The following is a 16,775-nucleotide window of genomic DNA, read 5'->3' as shown; positions in this document are numbered from 1 at the left end:
AGTTCTTTGGCCTTGTGACACGTAGCAAGGGGGCTGGTTCAGGGTCTGAAACAGAGTTTGGGGATTGTTTGGGACTAGTGAAGCTACTGCCTTTGCCGCCAGCGCAGCCTCAGAGTTTGGTGAGTGACCCAGGCCCGTGGCACACTGTTCAGCTTCTCTCCACACCCGTGCAAATGGGCTTGTTGCCGTCTTTCGGCGCCGCGCCCTGGTCCTTTCGCTCAGACCCTCGCTCCGTTTCAAGCGCTTGCCCTGACGCGGGCCGCTGCACCTCAGGCGCGACCTTCCAGATTCTGCACTTTCCTTGCAGGCCGCAGGCCTTATTTTGCAAGGAAGCAGTCGCGTTGTCAGCTGTAAAGCCCAGTCCTAAGGTGAAAAATTATCTTTGTTGTTATTGATATTTTAGACCCCTTATGGAACCACAACTCCCACGACCTCGCGCCTAATGGAAGGCATATCAGCTCCTTAAGGTGGAGTTGTCTTACTGGGCCTCAACTTAAAGAATAGACATTTTCTTTCTCTCCGCTACCGCCCTTCAAATGCTGCGTTCTTTCCGCCCCCATCCCCCCTCCGAATTACTGAAAAAATATTTGTTGTGTTCTGTATTTGCGTAAGCAGACTGCCAGGAACGAATTCAGTAGAACCTTGAGCATAAGGAGTATTTGCCATTTCTCTTTTATTACAGATTATTTGCAATGTCAGGCTTTGAAAACTTAAACACGGATTTCTACCAGACAAGTTACAGCATCGATGATCAGTCACAGCAGTCCTATGATTATGGAGGAAGTGGAGGACCCTATAGCAAGTAACTTCATCTTTGGCAATTAATTTAGTCTACCTTGCAGTGAAAACACATATTTAGAATATTTGGTTCTGCCCAAAACAGTGTGTGAACATGTCCTTTATCAGGAGTATGATCTTTCATGCATAATCTTCTTCCTCTGGAGAGATATGTGACACTGGCTTGGGTTTGAAGGTATTGTTCTATTTAGAGTTGAGTGTCTTCTGCAAAATCTTCAGGTGTACCATGAATGGAAAAGTAGCTTGTTTGAAAAACTGTGTTCTAGTAACAGTATTTCTGTATTTAGATGATGATGGGAGCTTAAGGTACCTAGGAGATAAGCTGTTAGTTCATGGGACCAGTGAAAAATTAAAATATTTTGTTAGTAGTTAAATCATTCCAACTCTGAGACATTTATCAGTGCTAATTGAAAGTGTTTAGTGACATTATTTAATGATGTAAGCTTCCTATTACGAATCATCAGGTGATTTTCATACAGCAGTTGATAATCATTTTTATTACTCCTAGTTACTCCTCTTTCTCAAATCCTTATGGTCAGTACCACACATGTTATAAGTTGCATACTGAGGAGGTTGACTCAAAGCCGTTAGCCTCTGAACTTTTTTTTTTTAAATGATCTTTTTATAGTACCTGGTGTTTGTGACAAAAATACATGAACTGAAGGCTTTCTAGCAATCTTACCTAGGACATCATCTCCTTAGTTTCTAAGGACCCTAGAGATAATCTTATCAGCTTCCTGTCAAATACAGGAGCTTCCTATACTGGGATTGCTTAAACTTTTTTAGATGGTTCTGAATCTCTTTGAGAATCTTATTACAACTGGGCCTCTTTCCCATAAATACATGCATTCACTCAAACACCCAAATAAATGTGCATATATAACTTACAGACAATTAATGTGTTAAATGATGTTCATCCATGGATCCCGAATTTGAAACCTCGTGAAGTGTGTTCCACGATGAGGGCAGGGGAAGGTTATGTATCTGTCAGTTTGTGAGAAACATGCAATACAGGAATGTGTTTGGATTAGAGTGCCTAAGAATTCAAGAAACAAAACAAAATTCAAATTCAGTGTGGCTCTATGATAGAGTCTGTCTTGGTTAGGCTATCCTTTCTAAAACGTATAGTCTCTTTGAGTCTGCTTAATTTGGTATATTCTAAGGCTTTGTTTTCCCCTCTAAAACTTAACACATTTGAACAATGGGAATGAGCATGTCAAAATACCCCGTGATTCATTTCTCTTTTCTGTTACTTAATTACATACCAGTGAGGATTTATCTCTTTTGATAAATTAATGGGCAGAGTTGGAAAATTTGTATTGAGGTATTTCAATTCATTTATTTACCTAAAATATGTATTTTTGGTGATTGCTCTGATATAGGAGAGCCAGAGTCCATCTAATAAATGCTTGCCTAAAGCAGCAACACGGCTTCGGAGAACCTGTCTCTGTATGCAGGCCTGTTTTTAACCGAATGGTTTTTATGATTAGAACTCAACAGAGCTATTCCATTTAGATTGCAGCCTACGAGATTTATCTGCCTCTGCTTTTCTTTTCTGTCCTGTCCACATTTGCATCACTTAAAAGGTGTGACTTATAGTCTCATTCCATTTAACAGTCATTTCAGTTCTCCACACAGCAGTTTAGATATTCTAAACAACTTGTTGCTGGTTAGCACTTGTTGCTAACTGTTGTCACAGTTTCATTCCATCCAAATCATGTACCAGTAAGCATTGCTTCAGTACTAGTGATGAAGTTTTATTCTGGGTGATTATATAACCATTATTGCTATAAACTTGGGTTTATAGATGATGCCTGGGAAAACAAGAAGCCTAATGTATTAACAGTAATAAATTTGAGTGTCTGAGATTTATTTTGTAAAAACTGAACTCTTCTGTGTGTACCTTCAAGTAGATCTGCAATCTAATGACATTTTAAGTGTCCATCTCAGTTAACCAAATAATATTTTGTTTGATTCGCTAATTTAGTAACAAAGATCCGCTAATAACTTTTAGCTCTCCATTGGTGAGAATCTAGGTGCAAATAGCATATTACTTGCATTGTCTTTACGTTTTTAACTTGACTTGTTATTAGTACACAGTTCTGCGTTTGCCATAATGAAGTCAGCTTTAACATTTTTTGGTTTCCTCTATAGGTGTTTCACAAGTATCATTCATACATCCATTCACCAAAAAAACAAAAACAAAAAAGTATAAAATTCCCTTTGATCATAATCTGTTGAGTTATATGAATGGAAAATTGGACAGGTTCCACATTGTATTCTAGATATGCTTATGAAATATATCATAATACCAAGTCACATTTTTTAAATTATGAAAGCTGTTATTTTTTTTCTTCTTTGACTTACCTGGTAGTATCTTTATGGAATATCTGAGGATTTCCATGAACTTAGGTAACCAACCCAATATGTTAAGAGGCTTTATCTTTGTTATTGGTACAGAGTACTTATGAGAGTATTGATTTAGTATCTGCTGCTTTTCCTGCCATGAAAGTATGTTGTTTTAGCCTGTAAAGATCATGTCTGCCATACCATGTTTTAGTTTAAAACCAGCAGGAACAAGTCAGAAATTTTCCTGAATAGGTCCTGCCAGAAAAGGAAGATAGTAAAATTCTATGATATTGTCATTCTCACCTTTCCTCTTGAAGATGGAATGATGGTGCCACCTTTGAAACAATCAACTGCTTGCAGTACTTTTCTTCCTTACATGAAATTTATTGGTCTATATCAGCAACTCTCAAAATTTAGGCTGTAGACTACAGAGGGTCCTTGAGACTCTTCTGAGATTCTTTAAGGTCAAAGTTATTTTCATAACAATACTAAGATATCATATACCTTTTTAGGTATGTTAACATTTGCAGTGCTGTTGCAAAAGTATTGATTGGTAAAACTGCTGGTACCTGAGTATGAATCAAGGTAGTGGCATCAAGTTGTTCTGGTAGTCATCGTATTCTTTATCACTCTATAGACTTGTTAGAGAGTTGGCAGGCAGGCAATTTCATTTAAGGATTCTTTTGAGGAAGCAGTAAGAATTATCTTTTTATTAAATCCTGACCCTTTAGTACACATATTTCTTTATTATTCTTTGTGAAGAAATTTAGTGTTTACTACATACTAAAGTACAATTACTGTCTCTACAAAAAGCACCTGTGCAAGCTGAACTGGCTGTTGTTTCATGAAGACCATTTTTATTTGAAAGAACAACTGATAAACTATGGTTATTCAGACTTGAGCATTTGGCAGATATTTTCTCAAAAATGGATGGAGAGCCTCACCCCAAGGAAAACAACTGACATTATGACTATAAGAATTTAAATGGGAATTAGACTAAAGGTTTTCTAAGGCTTCTCAGCTCTCATTTTTTAGAATATCTTTTAAAATAACTATTTTACATCTGTGTTTCTTAGTATATCATTAGACTAGTCCCATTAATAAGTTGGATTTTTTTCAAAACATGATGGAACAGATGCTTAAAGATGTGGCTTCATTATCCTCCTCTTCCCTCTTGCCATTATCACTAAAATAGCTGTGATAAGCCTTTCCCTCTAGATGCAGGGTTTGCTATAGCACATATCAAATGAGACAATAGCTACTTTGAAAAATAGTACTTTGAAAAAGTACTATTCAAATGCAAAGTGTACTAAAAATCTTTTGTTACATTCAGCAAGTGCTCACAAAGCAAAAGCTTGATTTGTCCACTCTGTTTTTAAATTGATGGTTTTTCTTAAAGAGATTTGTCCGCTTGCCAAAAGTAACATACTATGAAGAGTAAAGAAGAATGATAATTCAATGGCTATCCAAATTACAGTGAAAAATTATATAACATGTATTACAGAGTCTAACATCCTAAGGTTTCATTCAGTCTTAGCCATAGATTTTATTTCATAGTGTATCTTCATATTGTATATATCCACTAAGGGAGAAAAATAGACACAATTTTTACATTTTCATTTGTTGACCTCCTAACCTTTAACAGTTTGTAAAATGCTTAGTGCTATGTAAGTGAATATTGGTATCATTAAGAAGATTTTCTATAAAAATTATGATTTTTTTATTGTAGATAATAAGCTTGATCTTAGTAATCATTTCAACCATGCTTTATAAAAATTGGCAAAGTTTGTATCTGAGGAATTTCACAACTAAGATTCTTTAGCTGTCACATGAAAATTTAGGAATTTAAGGGATATTAACTATACAGAGTTGAAATACCTCTGAAAAATTTAACTTTCTTTCATTTATAGACAGTATGCTGGCTATGACTATTCGCAGCAAGGCCGATTTGTCCCTCCAGACATGATGCAGCCACAACAGCCATACACTGGGCAGATTTACCAGCCAACTCAGGCATATACTCCAGCTTCACCTCAGCCTTTCTATGGAAACAACTTTGAGGATGAGCCACCTTTATTAGAAGGTAAGATTTGTTGCAACACTTGATAGTACTCAATAGTATTCAGCTGGTTAGTGAAAATTAATCTTAATTTGGAGAAATTGTCTTTTCCTTTAAAAAAATAATCTGTGGAAAAAAGTTTTCTGCTAAACAACTCATTTTAAACAGAGTATATGTGAAACCACATTGGGCCGGAGAGGACCAGATTTTTAATAGATCTTTTAATAGTGATAATAAAGTATGTTACTATGTCAGCATCGACTTTTACTTCAGGTTATTGACTAAATTCTGCTAGTGGAAAAAGTGAGAAGAAAAAGCGTGCTATCCATTATTCTGTGTGGAAATAAACTGGCAGAACTAGTGACATCACTAAAAAAAATGGTGATTTTCAAATTTGTATTCCAAAACCTAGGAAGTGGTAGTTCTGAACATTTTTTTTTTAACTAGATACTCTTTGAAAATCTAATGAAAGGTATGAACACTCTCCTCAGAAGAAATGCACACATATGCATAGAGACGTAGTTTTGTATACAGTTTCACGGGCCCCCAGGTATTCCTGAAGCCCCAGGTAAAGAACCCCTTACTGTTAATCCTTTTTGTATATTCTTTGCTATGTAGTCATACCTAAGGGATGTAATAAGTGTCTGTTTCATCAGATCCATACCCTTTTCCAACACCAATCCAGAAATAACATATTTGTGGGATGAGTACCACATTGAAGACTGGCATAGAGAACTCACTAAAATAATATCATCCAGGCCAGGCACAATGTCTCAACGCCTGTAATCCCAGTGCTTTGTGGGGCTGAGGCTGGAGGATCTCTTGAGACCAGAAGACCAGCCTGAGCAACACAGCAAGACCCTGTCTCTACAAAAAAAGAAAGAAAGAAAAGAAAAAGATTAGCTCTGTGTTGTGGCGCACACCTGTGGTCCCAGCTACTCAAGGGGCTGAGGCAGGAACATCACTTGAGTTCAGGAGTTTGAGGCTATAGTGAACTATAATCATGCCACTGCACTCCAGCCTGGGTGACGGAGACAGACCCTGTCACAATAATGATAATAATAATAATGTCATCCAATATTGCTAGATCCTTTTTTGATGCTATGTCATTTTGTCTCTTGTTTCAACATAGATTTGATCAATTAAAAATACATCACAAATCCTAATTAACTTTTAAATTTTCTCTCTCTTTAGAGTTAGGTATCAATTTTGACCACATCTGGCAAAAAACACTAACAGTATTACATCCGTTAAAAGTAGCAGATGGCAGCATCATGAATGAAACTGATTTGGCAGGTCCAATGGTTTTTTGCCTTGCTTTTGGAGCCACATTGCTATTGGTAAGATTTTCATTTCAACCTTCAGGGTGCAATTAAAGAACAGCCTTTAAATTTTCAATGTTCTACCAAAAGCCATTTTGAAACTCCGCTTTACACCTCAAGTCTTTGATGTGTTTGGAATAGTATTGAGTTGCTTGTATTTATACCCATTCATTAGTTCTCCATCTATAGTAAGTGTAGCATGTTTTAAAAATCATTTCTTGTTCTAAGAAATGATTCAATTATTAGGGGGAAAAAAACAAAAAACAATGGTAAACAACAGGTATAGCTTCAGTCCCTCATTAGAATTCTGTCTTTTCAGAGGTTACTTACAGTTTTTACACTATTGCTTTTTTTTTTTAATGACAGCATTTTTTAAAAAATCTCTAAACCTTGGTTAATATTTTGTTCTAGTCATACTGATGATTACTTTTCTATATAATTATTTTACCAATTTATCACTTTCCCAAGAATGTTAAGGCATGTTGAAAATAGAAAAGTTGTAAAGATAATTGTTAATATTTATTTTATCTTATGTCTCTGAATTAGATAACTAATGTAATGTATAGAAGATGGGATTTTTAGTCATAAGAGCTGGGCTTGAACTGAGTGCTCCTGATCTGCCCTTGGCCACATCATTTAATCCTTCAGTTTCCTCTCATAGAAAATAATCCTATCCTGCTTACCTAGCAAGATTATTTTGAAGGTGAAACAAGACAGGTTATGTGAGAACACATTGAAAAGTTAAAAACACTATACAAGTGTGAGTTTTTTTATTACTACATGAATTAATTCATCAATGAACTCAGCTGAGCTTTTTCAAACTTCTGCATTTTTAATCAAGTATTTACAAATAATCTAATAAAAGTCCCAATAATTTTTTTCTTAACATAATCTGTAGAGGCATTCTCCTAATTTAGTTTTTATGTGACAAAAATTGGATAAATCAATAACCTTTTGAAGGCTTTTCTGTAAACTGGTTTTAGTGATAGTGTGACCTGAATACAAAGTTTGTTCACAAACTTGACTAACAGGATAATTCCAATTTAGCTAATCTTTGCAGTGCTTAAACTGTTTATTGTTGTCTTTTCTTAATCAAAGGAATGTATAAATCAGCCAATAATGTGGAAAAATTAAAAAAACTTCCATTATATTCCTTTTGCCATTTCTTCTCTGTTCCTCATAGAACCCTGGCTTCCTGTTTATCCTGACTTCCTTTCTCCTTGCTCCTCTAACACCCATATAAAGTGAATCATAAGATTTCTTCTTAGAAAGATTATGACGACCTCCACCAATGAGAATTAGTGCTTTGGGGCATTTTTGGTGGAATTAGGTACTTTCAACTGATATAACTATTATCTAGACATTTTGAATGGCTTTCCATCTTGTCTCTAGTTTATTTGCCTAAAATCATCCAGAGTTCTTTTTAGAAATCTTACTATTTTGGGTGATTCTGCTATGCTTTTGTCTCTTTATTTGTTCACTTCTATGCCAAGCCTACACGCTAACTGGAAAATGGAGAACCAAATATCTGTGTACTTTAAAGTTACAAAGAATGTAACAAGCCAGTCTGCTCAGTCTTTTACTTCTCTACTTAAAGAATAGATAGATTAGTAGATTTTGATGCTCATGAATTATTTGCTACATGTACTGATTCAGGTGAAATAAGGCCAGAAATAACTGATTTTTTGCCCTTTAACCTGTAATCTTTCTTCTTTACCCATAGGCTGGCAAAATCCAGTTTGGTTATGTATACGGGATCAGTGCAATTGGATGTCTAGGAATGTTTTGTTTATTAAACTTAATGAGTATGACAGGTGTTTCATTTGGTTGTGTGGCAAGTGTCCTTGGATATTGTCTTCTGCCCATGATCCTACTTTCCAGCTTTGCAGTGATATTTTCTTTGCAGTAAGTACTGTTCTTTATTTTGGGGGTTGATTGATCAATTCTATGTAGTAGGATTCACCTCATCTTCAGTTTGAGATAAATCACCGATTCAGCAAACATATCAAATAGTGCCTCTTGTGGTAGGGACAGTGCCAAATGGTTTTGGACGAAGAACAATGGTAATGAGAATAAATTTAAAAACCTTTATACCATCTCTATTTTACCCATGATCAAGAATTTCACTAGTTTTGTGTTTACTTACCATTGTCATAGTGGTAACAAATTGAACAGGGTGATTGTTAAATATTACATGAAAAAGGTCAAGTCATTAGTGTTCAAATTATGCTTACCCTCTTTGATATTTTCTAGATCCCACCTAATTTCTTGAAATCATTGGACATATGCCAAATGTACGAATAATAAATACATACTCTCTGTTGGGCAGCTTTTTAACTGGAAATGAAATATATTCTTTTTATGATAAGAGGCTGTTGTCAGCCTGCGGTGTTTCTCCGATAGATGTACTTGTAAGCAGCTTTAAATATGGTGTAATTTTTAAATGATATTTTAGGTTAGGTTAAAAGGATAGGTATGGCCAGGCATGGTTGCTCACGCCTGTAATCCCAGCACTATGGGAGGCGGAGGTGGGCAGATCACCTGATGTCGGGAGTTTGAGACCAGCCTGACCAACATGAAGAAACCCCATCTCTCGGGCAGATCACCTGATGTCAGGAGTTTGAGACCAGCCTGACCAACATGAAGAAACCCCATCTCTACTAAAAATACAAAATTAGCTGGGCATGGTAGCACATGCCTGTGTAATCCCAGCTACTCGGGAAGCTGAGGCAGGAGAATCACTTGAACCCGGGAGGCAGAGGTTGCAGTGAGCCGAGATCGCCCCGTTGCATACTTCAGCCTTGGCAACAAAAGCGAAACTCTGTCTCAAAAAAAAAAAAAAAAAAGGAAAGGTATACATTACCGCCAATAAGGTTCCTCCTTGTGGCCAGTGTGCAGATTGTCTCAATATAAAATCTCCATGTGACTACTCTTAAAGGTTACCAGTGGTCAGGCTTTGTTACACTTTGAAAGCTAAAGTGGCTGTTTGGGAGGAGGAGAAACAAATATGTCAATTATTTGTCTGATACAAGAAATTTGGCAAGATGATGCTTTACACTATTTCTGCTTTGAATAGAAATATTTCATATTTTCAGTGTGGAAATCACTCTTATTTATTAAGAATTTATATATTCATATTTGAATTTGACCCAAGTTATTTTCTACTAAAACCCTTTTTTCAACTAGGAACAATTTTGCCTCCAAGGGGACATTTGACAATGTCTGATAGGGGGCAAGGGTGCTACTCATATCTTACGTATAGAGGCCAGGGATGCTGCTGAACATTCTGACAGTGCACAAGACAGCCCCCACAACAAAGATAACATCCAGCCCAAATGTCAGTAGTGCCAACAATGAGAGACCTTATATTTTTAAAAAGTAAAACATAGTTCTAAAAAAGCTGTTTATCACATCAAATGGTTCACCGTCATTGAATTTACTGTGAGGTACATTTTAGCATTTGAAAAAAAAAATCCTGATTATTTTTGCATATGTCTAATTGCAGATTTAAAATGTAAATTTAAAATGCTTTAGAATAGGTTATTGTAGTATTCTTACATAACTAATCTCATCTGCTTTTTTTTCTCCTCCCCGCTTTTTCCTTGTTGGTTACAGAGGAATGGTAGGAATCATTCTCACTGCTGGGATTATTGGATGGTGTAGTTTTTCTGCTTCCAAAATATTTATTTCTGCATTAGCCATGGAAGGACAGCAACTTTTAGTAGCATATCCTTGCGCTTTGTTATATGGAGTCTTTGCCCTGATTTCCGTCTTTTGAAAATTTATCTGGGATGTGGACATCAGTGGGCTAGATGTACAAAAAGGACCTTGAACTCTTAAATTGGACCAGCGAACTGCTGCAGCGCAACTCTCATGCAGATTTACATTTGACTGTTGGAGCAATGAAAGTAAACGTATATCTCTTGTTCATTTTTATAGAACTTTTGAATACTATATTGGATTTACCTGCAGTGTGACTAGCTTTAAATGTTTGTGTTTATACAAATAAGAAATGCTATTTCTTTATGGTTCCTGCAGCCATTGAAAAACCTTTTTCCTTGCAAATTATAATGTTTTTGATAGATTTTTATCAACTGTGGGAAACCAAACACAAAGCTGATAACCTTTCTTAAAAACCACCCAGTCACAGTAAAGAAGACACAAGACGGCCGGGCGCGGTGGCTTACGCCTGTAATCCCAGCACTTTGGGAGGCCGAGGCGGGTGGATCACAAGGGCAGGAGATCGAGACCATCCTGGTTAACATGGTGAAACCCCGTCTCTACTAAAAGTACAAAAAATTAGCTGGGCGTGGTGGTGGGCGCCTGTAGTACCAGCTACTCAGAAGGCTGAGGCAGGAGAAAAGTGTGAACCCAGGAGGCGGAGCTTGCAGTGAGCCGAGATCACACCACTGCACTCCATCCAGCCTAGGTGACAGAGCAAGACTCCATCTCAAAAAAAAAAAAGAGACACAAGACTTACTGCAAAAATATTTTTCCAAGGATTTAGGAAAGAAAAATTGCCTTGTATTCTCAAGTCAGGTATACTCAAAGCAAAAAAGTTATCCAACTGTAGAGTATGAGTTTGCACTCCAAAAATTTGACATTACTGTAAATTATCTCATGGAATTTTTGCTAAAATTCAGAGATACAGGAAGTTCACAATCTACCTTATTGTAGACATGAAATGCGAACACTTACTTAAATATTAATGTTAACTCAACCTTAGGGACCTGGAATGGTTGCATTAATGCTATAATTGTTGGATCTCCATATTTCCCAAAAATAAAAAAAAAATCACTAACCTTTTTTAAGGAAAATATTTAAAGTTTTACAAAATTCAGTATTGCAGTTATCAATGTAAAGTACATTTGAATGCTTATTAATTAAAACTTTCCCAATTAATTTTAACTGTGTTATTGAGTTTACTTTTACTAAACTTCTGTTATTCTCTTTGTCTCTTTTTTAACTAGGCTCTGATTTTGACCCCTGATTTAAGCTTTAAGAATAGAAATCAGCTAATATAGAATCAGACAAAAAGAGGATTAAATGAGAAACAGTTTGAGTTACATTATTTTATTGTATTAAATGTATTTGATTTATATTGTCATGTTCTCTTGCTAGAGAGAATCTGTAGGAAAATACTGTGTCTTGTATACTGATCATTGGCTTTTTCTAGAAAAACTGCCTCTGATTCTGGACAAAGCTCAGTTATAGTTATGAGAAAGATATGGTACAGGGAGGAAAATACTGCTTTTTTTTTTTTTGAAGAGATTTTCAGACTAAATAAAAAATGCCAAACTGATGTATCAATGGTTCTTATTTTTAGAACAAGTTTTCAAAGCATAAAAAGAGGTTGAGAGAAATAACATATTTATTCATTCACATAAGTATGTTTTTCTTCATTAATCGTCTGGAGAAACCCACCTGTCATTAATTTGTTTTGGGCTAGGTTTTCAAACTTACCAAATTGCTTTAGAAAAGCAATTTGGAAAGCAATTTGATAGGCTTTCCAACTTAACCAAATTTTTTATTGTAATTCTTGGATAGTATTTTTGTCTTTTTCAATTCATTTGTCTTTTTCAACATAGTTTTTGTTAAGGCAAATGTCTTCCCTTAATATCCAAATATTGCTGATAAACGGTAGAAGATGCTTTGGAAATTAAAATTATCTCACTGTTGGTTAGACTTAACACTGTTAATCTTCAGCCAAATATCACATATGGATCAAATTATTTTCTTTTTCGTTGTTTACCCTATCCCTAACAACATTTTTAGTTTAAATTATTGTAGAGATTTTTTTTTTGGTGGTTTTTATTTTGCTCCAAAATAATAAGGTGCAAAGCTATTTTATGCTTAACTGTTGCTCTGTCAAAACAGCTATGCAGTGGAGTTGCATTTGATGTTCTAGAGTTTGATTACATGCAGTGTCATATATAGCCAAAACTTCTCTTATCAAACTCTATTATGTAGGCATATTTATATATACATTAAAGACTGTTGTACTGTGTCTCAAAAAGTACTATGTGGCTTTTTTTTTTTTTTTTTGTCTATCATTGGAATAGATTTCTGTTTCTTCAGTTAAGTACCAGGTAGATTACCTGCCTTGCTTTAGGCCCATTTCATACCAAAAGCATGCAGGTATCTTTAAACACTGGAGACACTCACCATAGCTAAAAGCTCATCCAGTGATTGTCATTGAGTAACTGAAACTCATTGTGGGAGTGACAGACTGAAACATGCCTTATCTCCAAATACTGTACTTGTGAGTGGAGTGGCAAGTTGACTTACACTAGTGTGTTACTCATGCATGTATACATGCCAAGATCATGTAGTTGACTTTACATATGGAGTAAATGTATATTTTATGGCATTGCTATAATACCGTGTTTACCAATGGCTGTTTTCAAGAGCTGCATAACTAGGCTTATGGAAATAGACATTCTTTTTCCAGATATAGTTACACAGATAATGCAAAGTTCTAGAAATCTTAACATACTATCCTTGGATAGTGGCCACCTAATCAAAGAGAGTTTTTTAAAATGTATCTAATGACATGATTTGGGATAGAATTGTCATTGTACATTTGGTATTTTGCAAGTTTGTATTTTTAATCTTAATAGGCATTGCTAAACTCAAATATGCTCCAAAGCTAAGTCAGTTGTCTCTAAAATTATGCAATTATGCTTGCAGTAGTTACTACCTACAGAAAAAGGGAGCCTTTCTGATGTGAACTATACACTAGTTTTCTTTCACATAAATGGAAAAATTTTAAACTTTGGGTAAAGGGAAATTATACAAGTTAAAATATTATTCTGTAGAGATGCTTTATATCATGAAGAGTTATGGGAAATCAAGGCTACATTTGCCATGCTGTTATATAAAGCAGATCTGATGTAGTTATTCAGGCAAGTTGTTTCCCTTCCTTTGTGGGAAGAAAACAAAAGAAAAAGAAAAAAAAATTGTATATAGCAAGTATTTAGCCTTTCATAAAGTAGTATGGAAAGTTTTCAAAACAATATAGCAGCTCTCATGGTACAGATTGTACAATGAAGCATACTTACCAAAGACTAGCACTGGGGCTTCCTTCAAAATACTACCTAGAGCAAGCCTCCTACCCAAACAATTCCTCATGTTAAAGCTGCCCTCACATGCTATCCACTGACTCATTTTGTGACATGTCAAATTTCAACTGTTATTTAGTAGCAAAAACATACTGCAGATGAGTTAATGAGAGTGTCTCTTTTTTTCTCTTTAGAGTGTATTTAGGATTTAGCGGAAGCAGTGTGCCAGTAACAAGGTTTCAAGGTTTGTTGGAAACACCTTAAGGAAGAATTGGTTCATGTGCTTTAATGAATACATAAGAATGATCTGTCATTAGCCTGCCAAGCATAGAGTGTTTGTTTTTATACAGTCTAAATAAAACCTAGCCTCACCACTCTCTACAATCTAGGCTATTATTACTTTGCACCCCCAATGAAGAAAGAATTAACTTTTTAAAAAATTAACTCTGCTTCTCCACCATCCAAATTATTGAAGTTTGAATTGTAGTACATTACTAATACTTGAATTTCAGTAAGTTAATTTGTTCATTAATAATTAAATATCCATTTTGTAACTGGGCAATAGGTAAAATGAAACATTAAATATTTAAATTGTCAATTTCTATGGATTGGTAGAGTACTTAGTCAAACTTGTGTTATTATTAACAAATATGTATCTTAGGATGGTGACCATCAAAACCGAAAAATGCAGTTTGATAGTATGCAGTTCTGATTTTGCATCACAGGTGGAAATATTTCTGCTGCCCTTGAGCACAAAGTTCCTACTCTGGTTAATGAAGAACATTATCTGCTGATGGAGCACAATGTCCTGTGTTTGTGTAAATAAATTAAAATGATTACATACTCAAATGAGGACTAATTAAATAGAGAGCTGTTCTAATTTAAAAGCACAAATACTTTATTGAGCACATTAGGTTCTAAAAATCAGATATTACATTTTTTGTGAGCTTAACTAATTAGGCTTACCTTGCATATATGAATTTGGTTTATTTCTGCAACTAGCACTAAATCTGCTGATTGCTTGCAGAGTGATTAATTATGCATTAAGGTGTTTTCAATAGCTTATCAGCACTTGTGGCACACACACAAATGAATAAAGAAAAAAATGAGAAAACAAAATAAGTACTTAGCAGAAACATTTAACATGCTTGTAAATTATACTTTTAATCTAGTTGGATGACTTTTATTTTCCTACAAACAGAAAAAATATAGTTATTTTATGTTTTCCTAGTTAGAATATAATGCAAAGGAGTGTCTGTAAAATTTAATGACACGTTTGCTTTCAGTTATCAGTTTCATAGTCTGATAATATTGGAGAACTTGGTAGAGTCTTTAGGCAATGAATGGCACTAAAAGCCCTTTTGTTTTCTGTGTTTTAATTTTTAATTTTCTAAATGTATAATCTTTATTTCCTTTTCTAGGTACACTGTCATCATGATAATACCTTCATACAGCAATAAAAAGCAGATTATTGATAAGCTATTTCAAAATGGATGACCCTCAAAAATATGCCAAGTAAAAAAAATAGCCAAATACAAAAGGCCACATATCATATGATTCCATTTATATGAATATCTAGAAAAGGCCAATCTATAAGGACAAAGCAGATAAGTAGTTGCCAGGAGGTGGTAGTGGAGACTGACGGCAAATGAGGCAGGAGGGAACTTTTTGAGTGGTGATGGCTGCACAACTGTATGTTTACTAACTAAATTTAAGTGTATACTAAAATAGGTGGATTTTGTGGTATGTAAATTAAATGTTAATAAACTTTTTAAAAAACATAGAAAGGGGAATAGGAGGCAGAGCAACCACCAGAACATCTATGTTTCTAGAGTTCAAGAGAAGCGTTTTAGGATAGATTTTAATAAAGACAAAAATATATATAGTACCTTTTCCCAGAAGAATATTAATACTGAACAAGTAAAATTGCCCCTCTATCCCCAAATTTCATTCCCCACATAACTGCCTTTAAATAGATTAGCATACATTTTATCAGACTATACACACAGGTACCCAATTCTTCCTAGTGACTTGTGTACACATTAATACATACATGCACATACCTTTTAAGTTTGTTTTTATTGAATTGAAATTCAATAAAATATATATAACATCTAACAAAATTTACCATTTTAACCATTTTAAAGTGTACAATTCAATGTTTTTTAGCATATTCACAATGTTGTACAATCATCACCCACCACTATTTTCAGAATATTTCTATCACCCCCCCACCTGCAAAAATTCCCTTTATCTCTCAATTTTCCCTTCCATACCCTGGCTACTACTAATCTTTTTTCTGTCTCTGGATCTGCTTATTCTGGACATCTCATAGAAAAGGAAGCATGCACTATGTGGCCTTTTGTTTCTGGCACCTTCGAGTTTACATAATGTTTTCAAAGTCTCTTGTTTTTAAACTTAGCATTCTGTTATGGGGATTATTATATATGCTGAACATCGAGATTTACTTCGTTGTTTTTAATGGCTGGATATCATTTTATTAAATGAGCAGAGTTTAATTTACTTAGTCCCCTATTGTTGGACAATTGATGTCTTTGTACTTTTTCTAAAAACTGTAAGTCGTGCAGCTTTGCTGTTGGCATTTTTATAACTAGAGTGTCACATTTGCTGTTCATTGTGCTCAGGTTGATCATTATTGTAAACTCAATTTAAATTTAAATTCTTTTCTTTTCTTTTCTTTTTTTTTTTTTTTTGAGACAGAGTCTCACTCTGTCGCCCAGGCTGGAGTGCAATGGCGCCATCTCAGCTTGCTGCAACCTCCGCCTCCCGGCTTCAAGTGATTCTCCTGCCTCAGCCTCCCAAGTAGCTGGGATAACAGGCTCCTGCCACCACGCCTGGCTATTTTTTCTATTTTTACTAGAGACGGGGTTTCACCATGTTGGCCAGGCTGATCTCAAACTCCTGACCTTGTGATTCACCCCCTTCGGCCTCCCAAAGTGCTGGGATTACAGGCATGAGCCAGTATGCCTGGCCAATTTAAATTCTTAAAATGTCAATATTTTTATTTCCTAAGTGTTTCTTAGTGTGCGTATAGTTTTCTGTTAGTTGTTGAAGCATGAAAATCACATCCATGTTTGTACAAGGCATTGCTCTTTGGTTTTCAAGTATCTCAATGTTTTTCTACTACTCTGTAACAGTGGAATATGAATATTGTCAAACATGATA

General features: G+C 35.2%; 1 protein-coding gene across 1 annotated transcript; it reads left to right on the top strand.

The window, feature by feature from the left end:
* Window positions 1-21: 21 nt before the first annotated feature.
* Window positions 22-11,430, top strand: YIPF5 (Yip1 domain family member 5). Its single transcript, NM_001134086.1, is given in 6 exon segments — window positions 22-119; window positions 683-802; window positions 5,058-5,230; window positions 6,401-6,546; window positions 8,252-8,433; window positions 10,144-11,430. Coding segments are annotated over 5 exon segments (774 nt in total). The 5' UTR covers window positions 22-119; window positions 683-692; the 3' UTR covers window positions 10,307-11,430.
* Window positions 11,431-16,775: the final 5,345 nt, after the last annotated feature.

Source organism: Pongo abelii, chromosome 4 (assembly GCF_028885655.2).
Source record: "Pongo abelii isolate AG06213 chromosome 4, NHGRI_mPonAbe1-v2.0_pri, whole genome shotgun sequence".
NCBI classification, from domain to species: Eukaryota; Metazoa; Chordata; class Mammalia; order Primates; family Hominidae; genus Pongo; species Pongo abelii.
The sequence above is the reverse complement of the archived record's forward strand: the minus strand, read 5'-3'. Positions and strand labels throughout refer to the sequence as shown.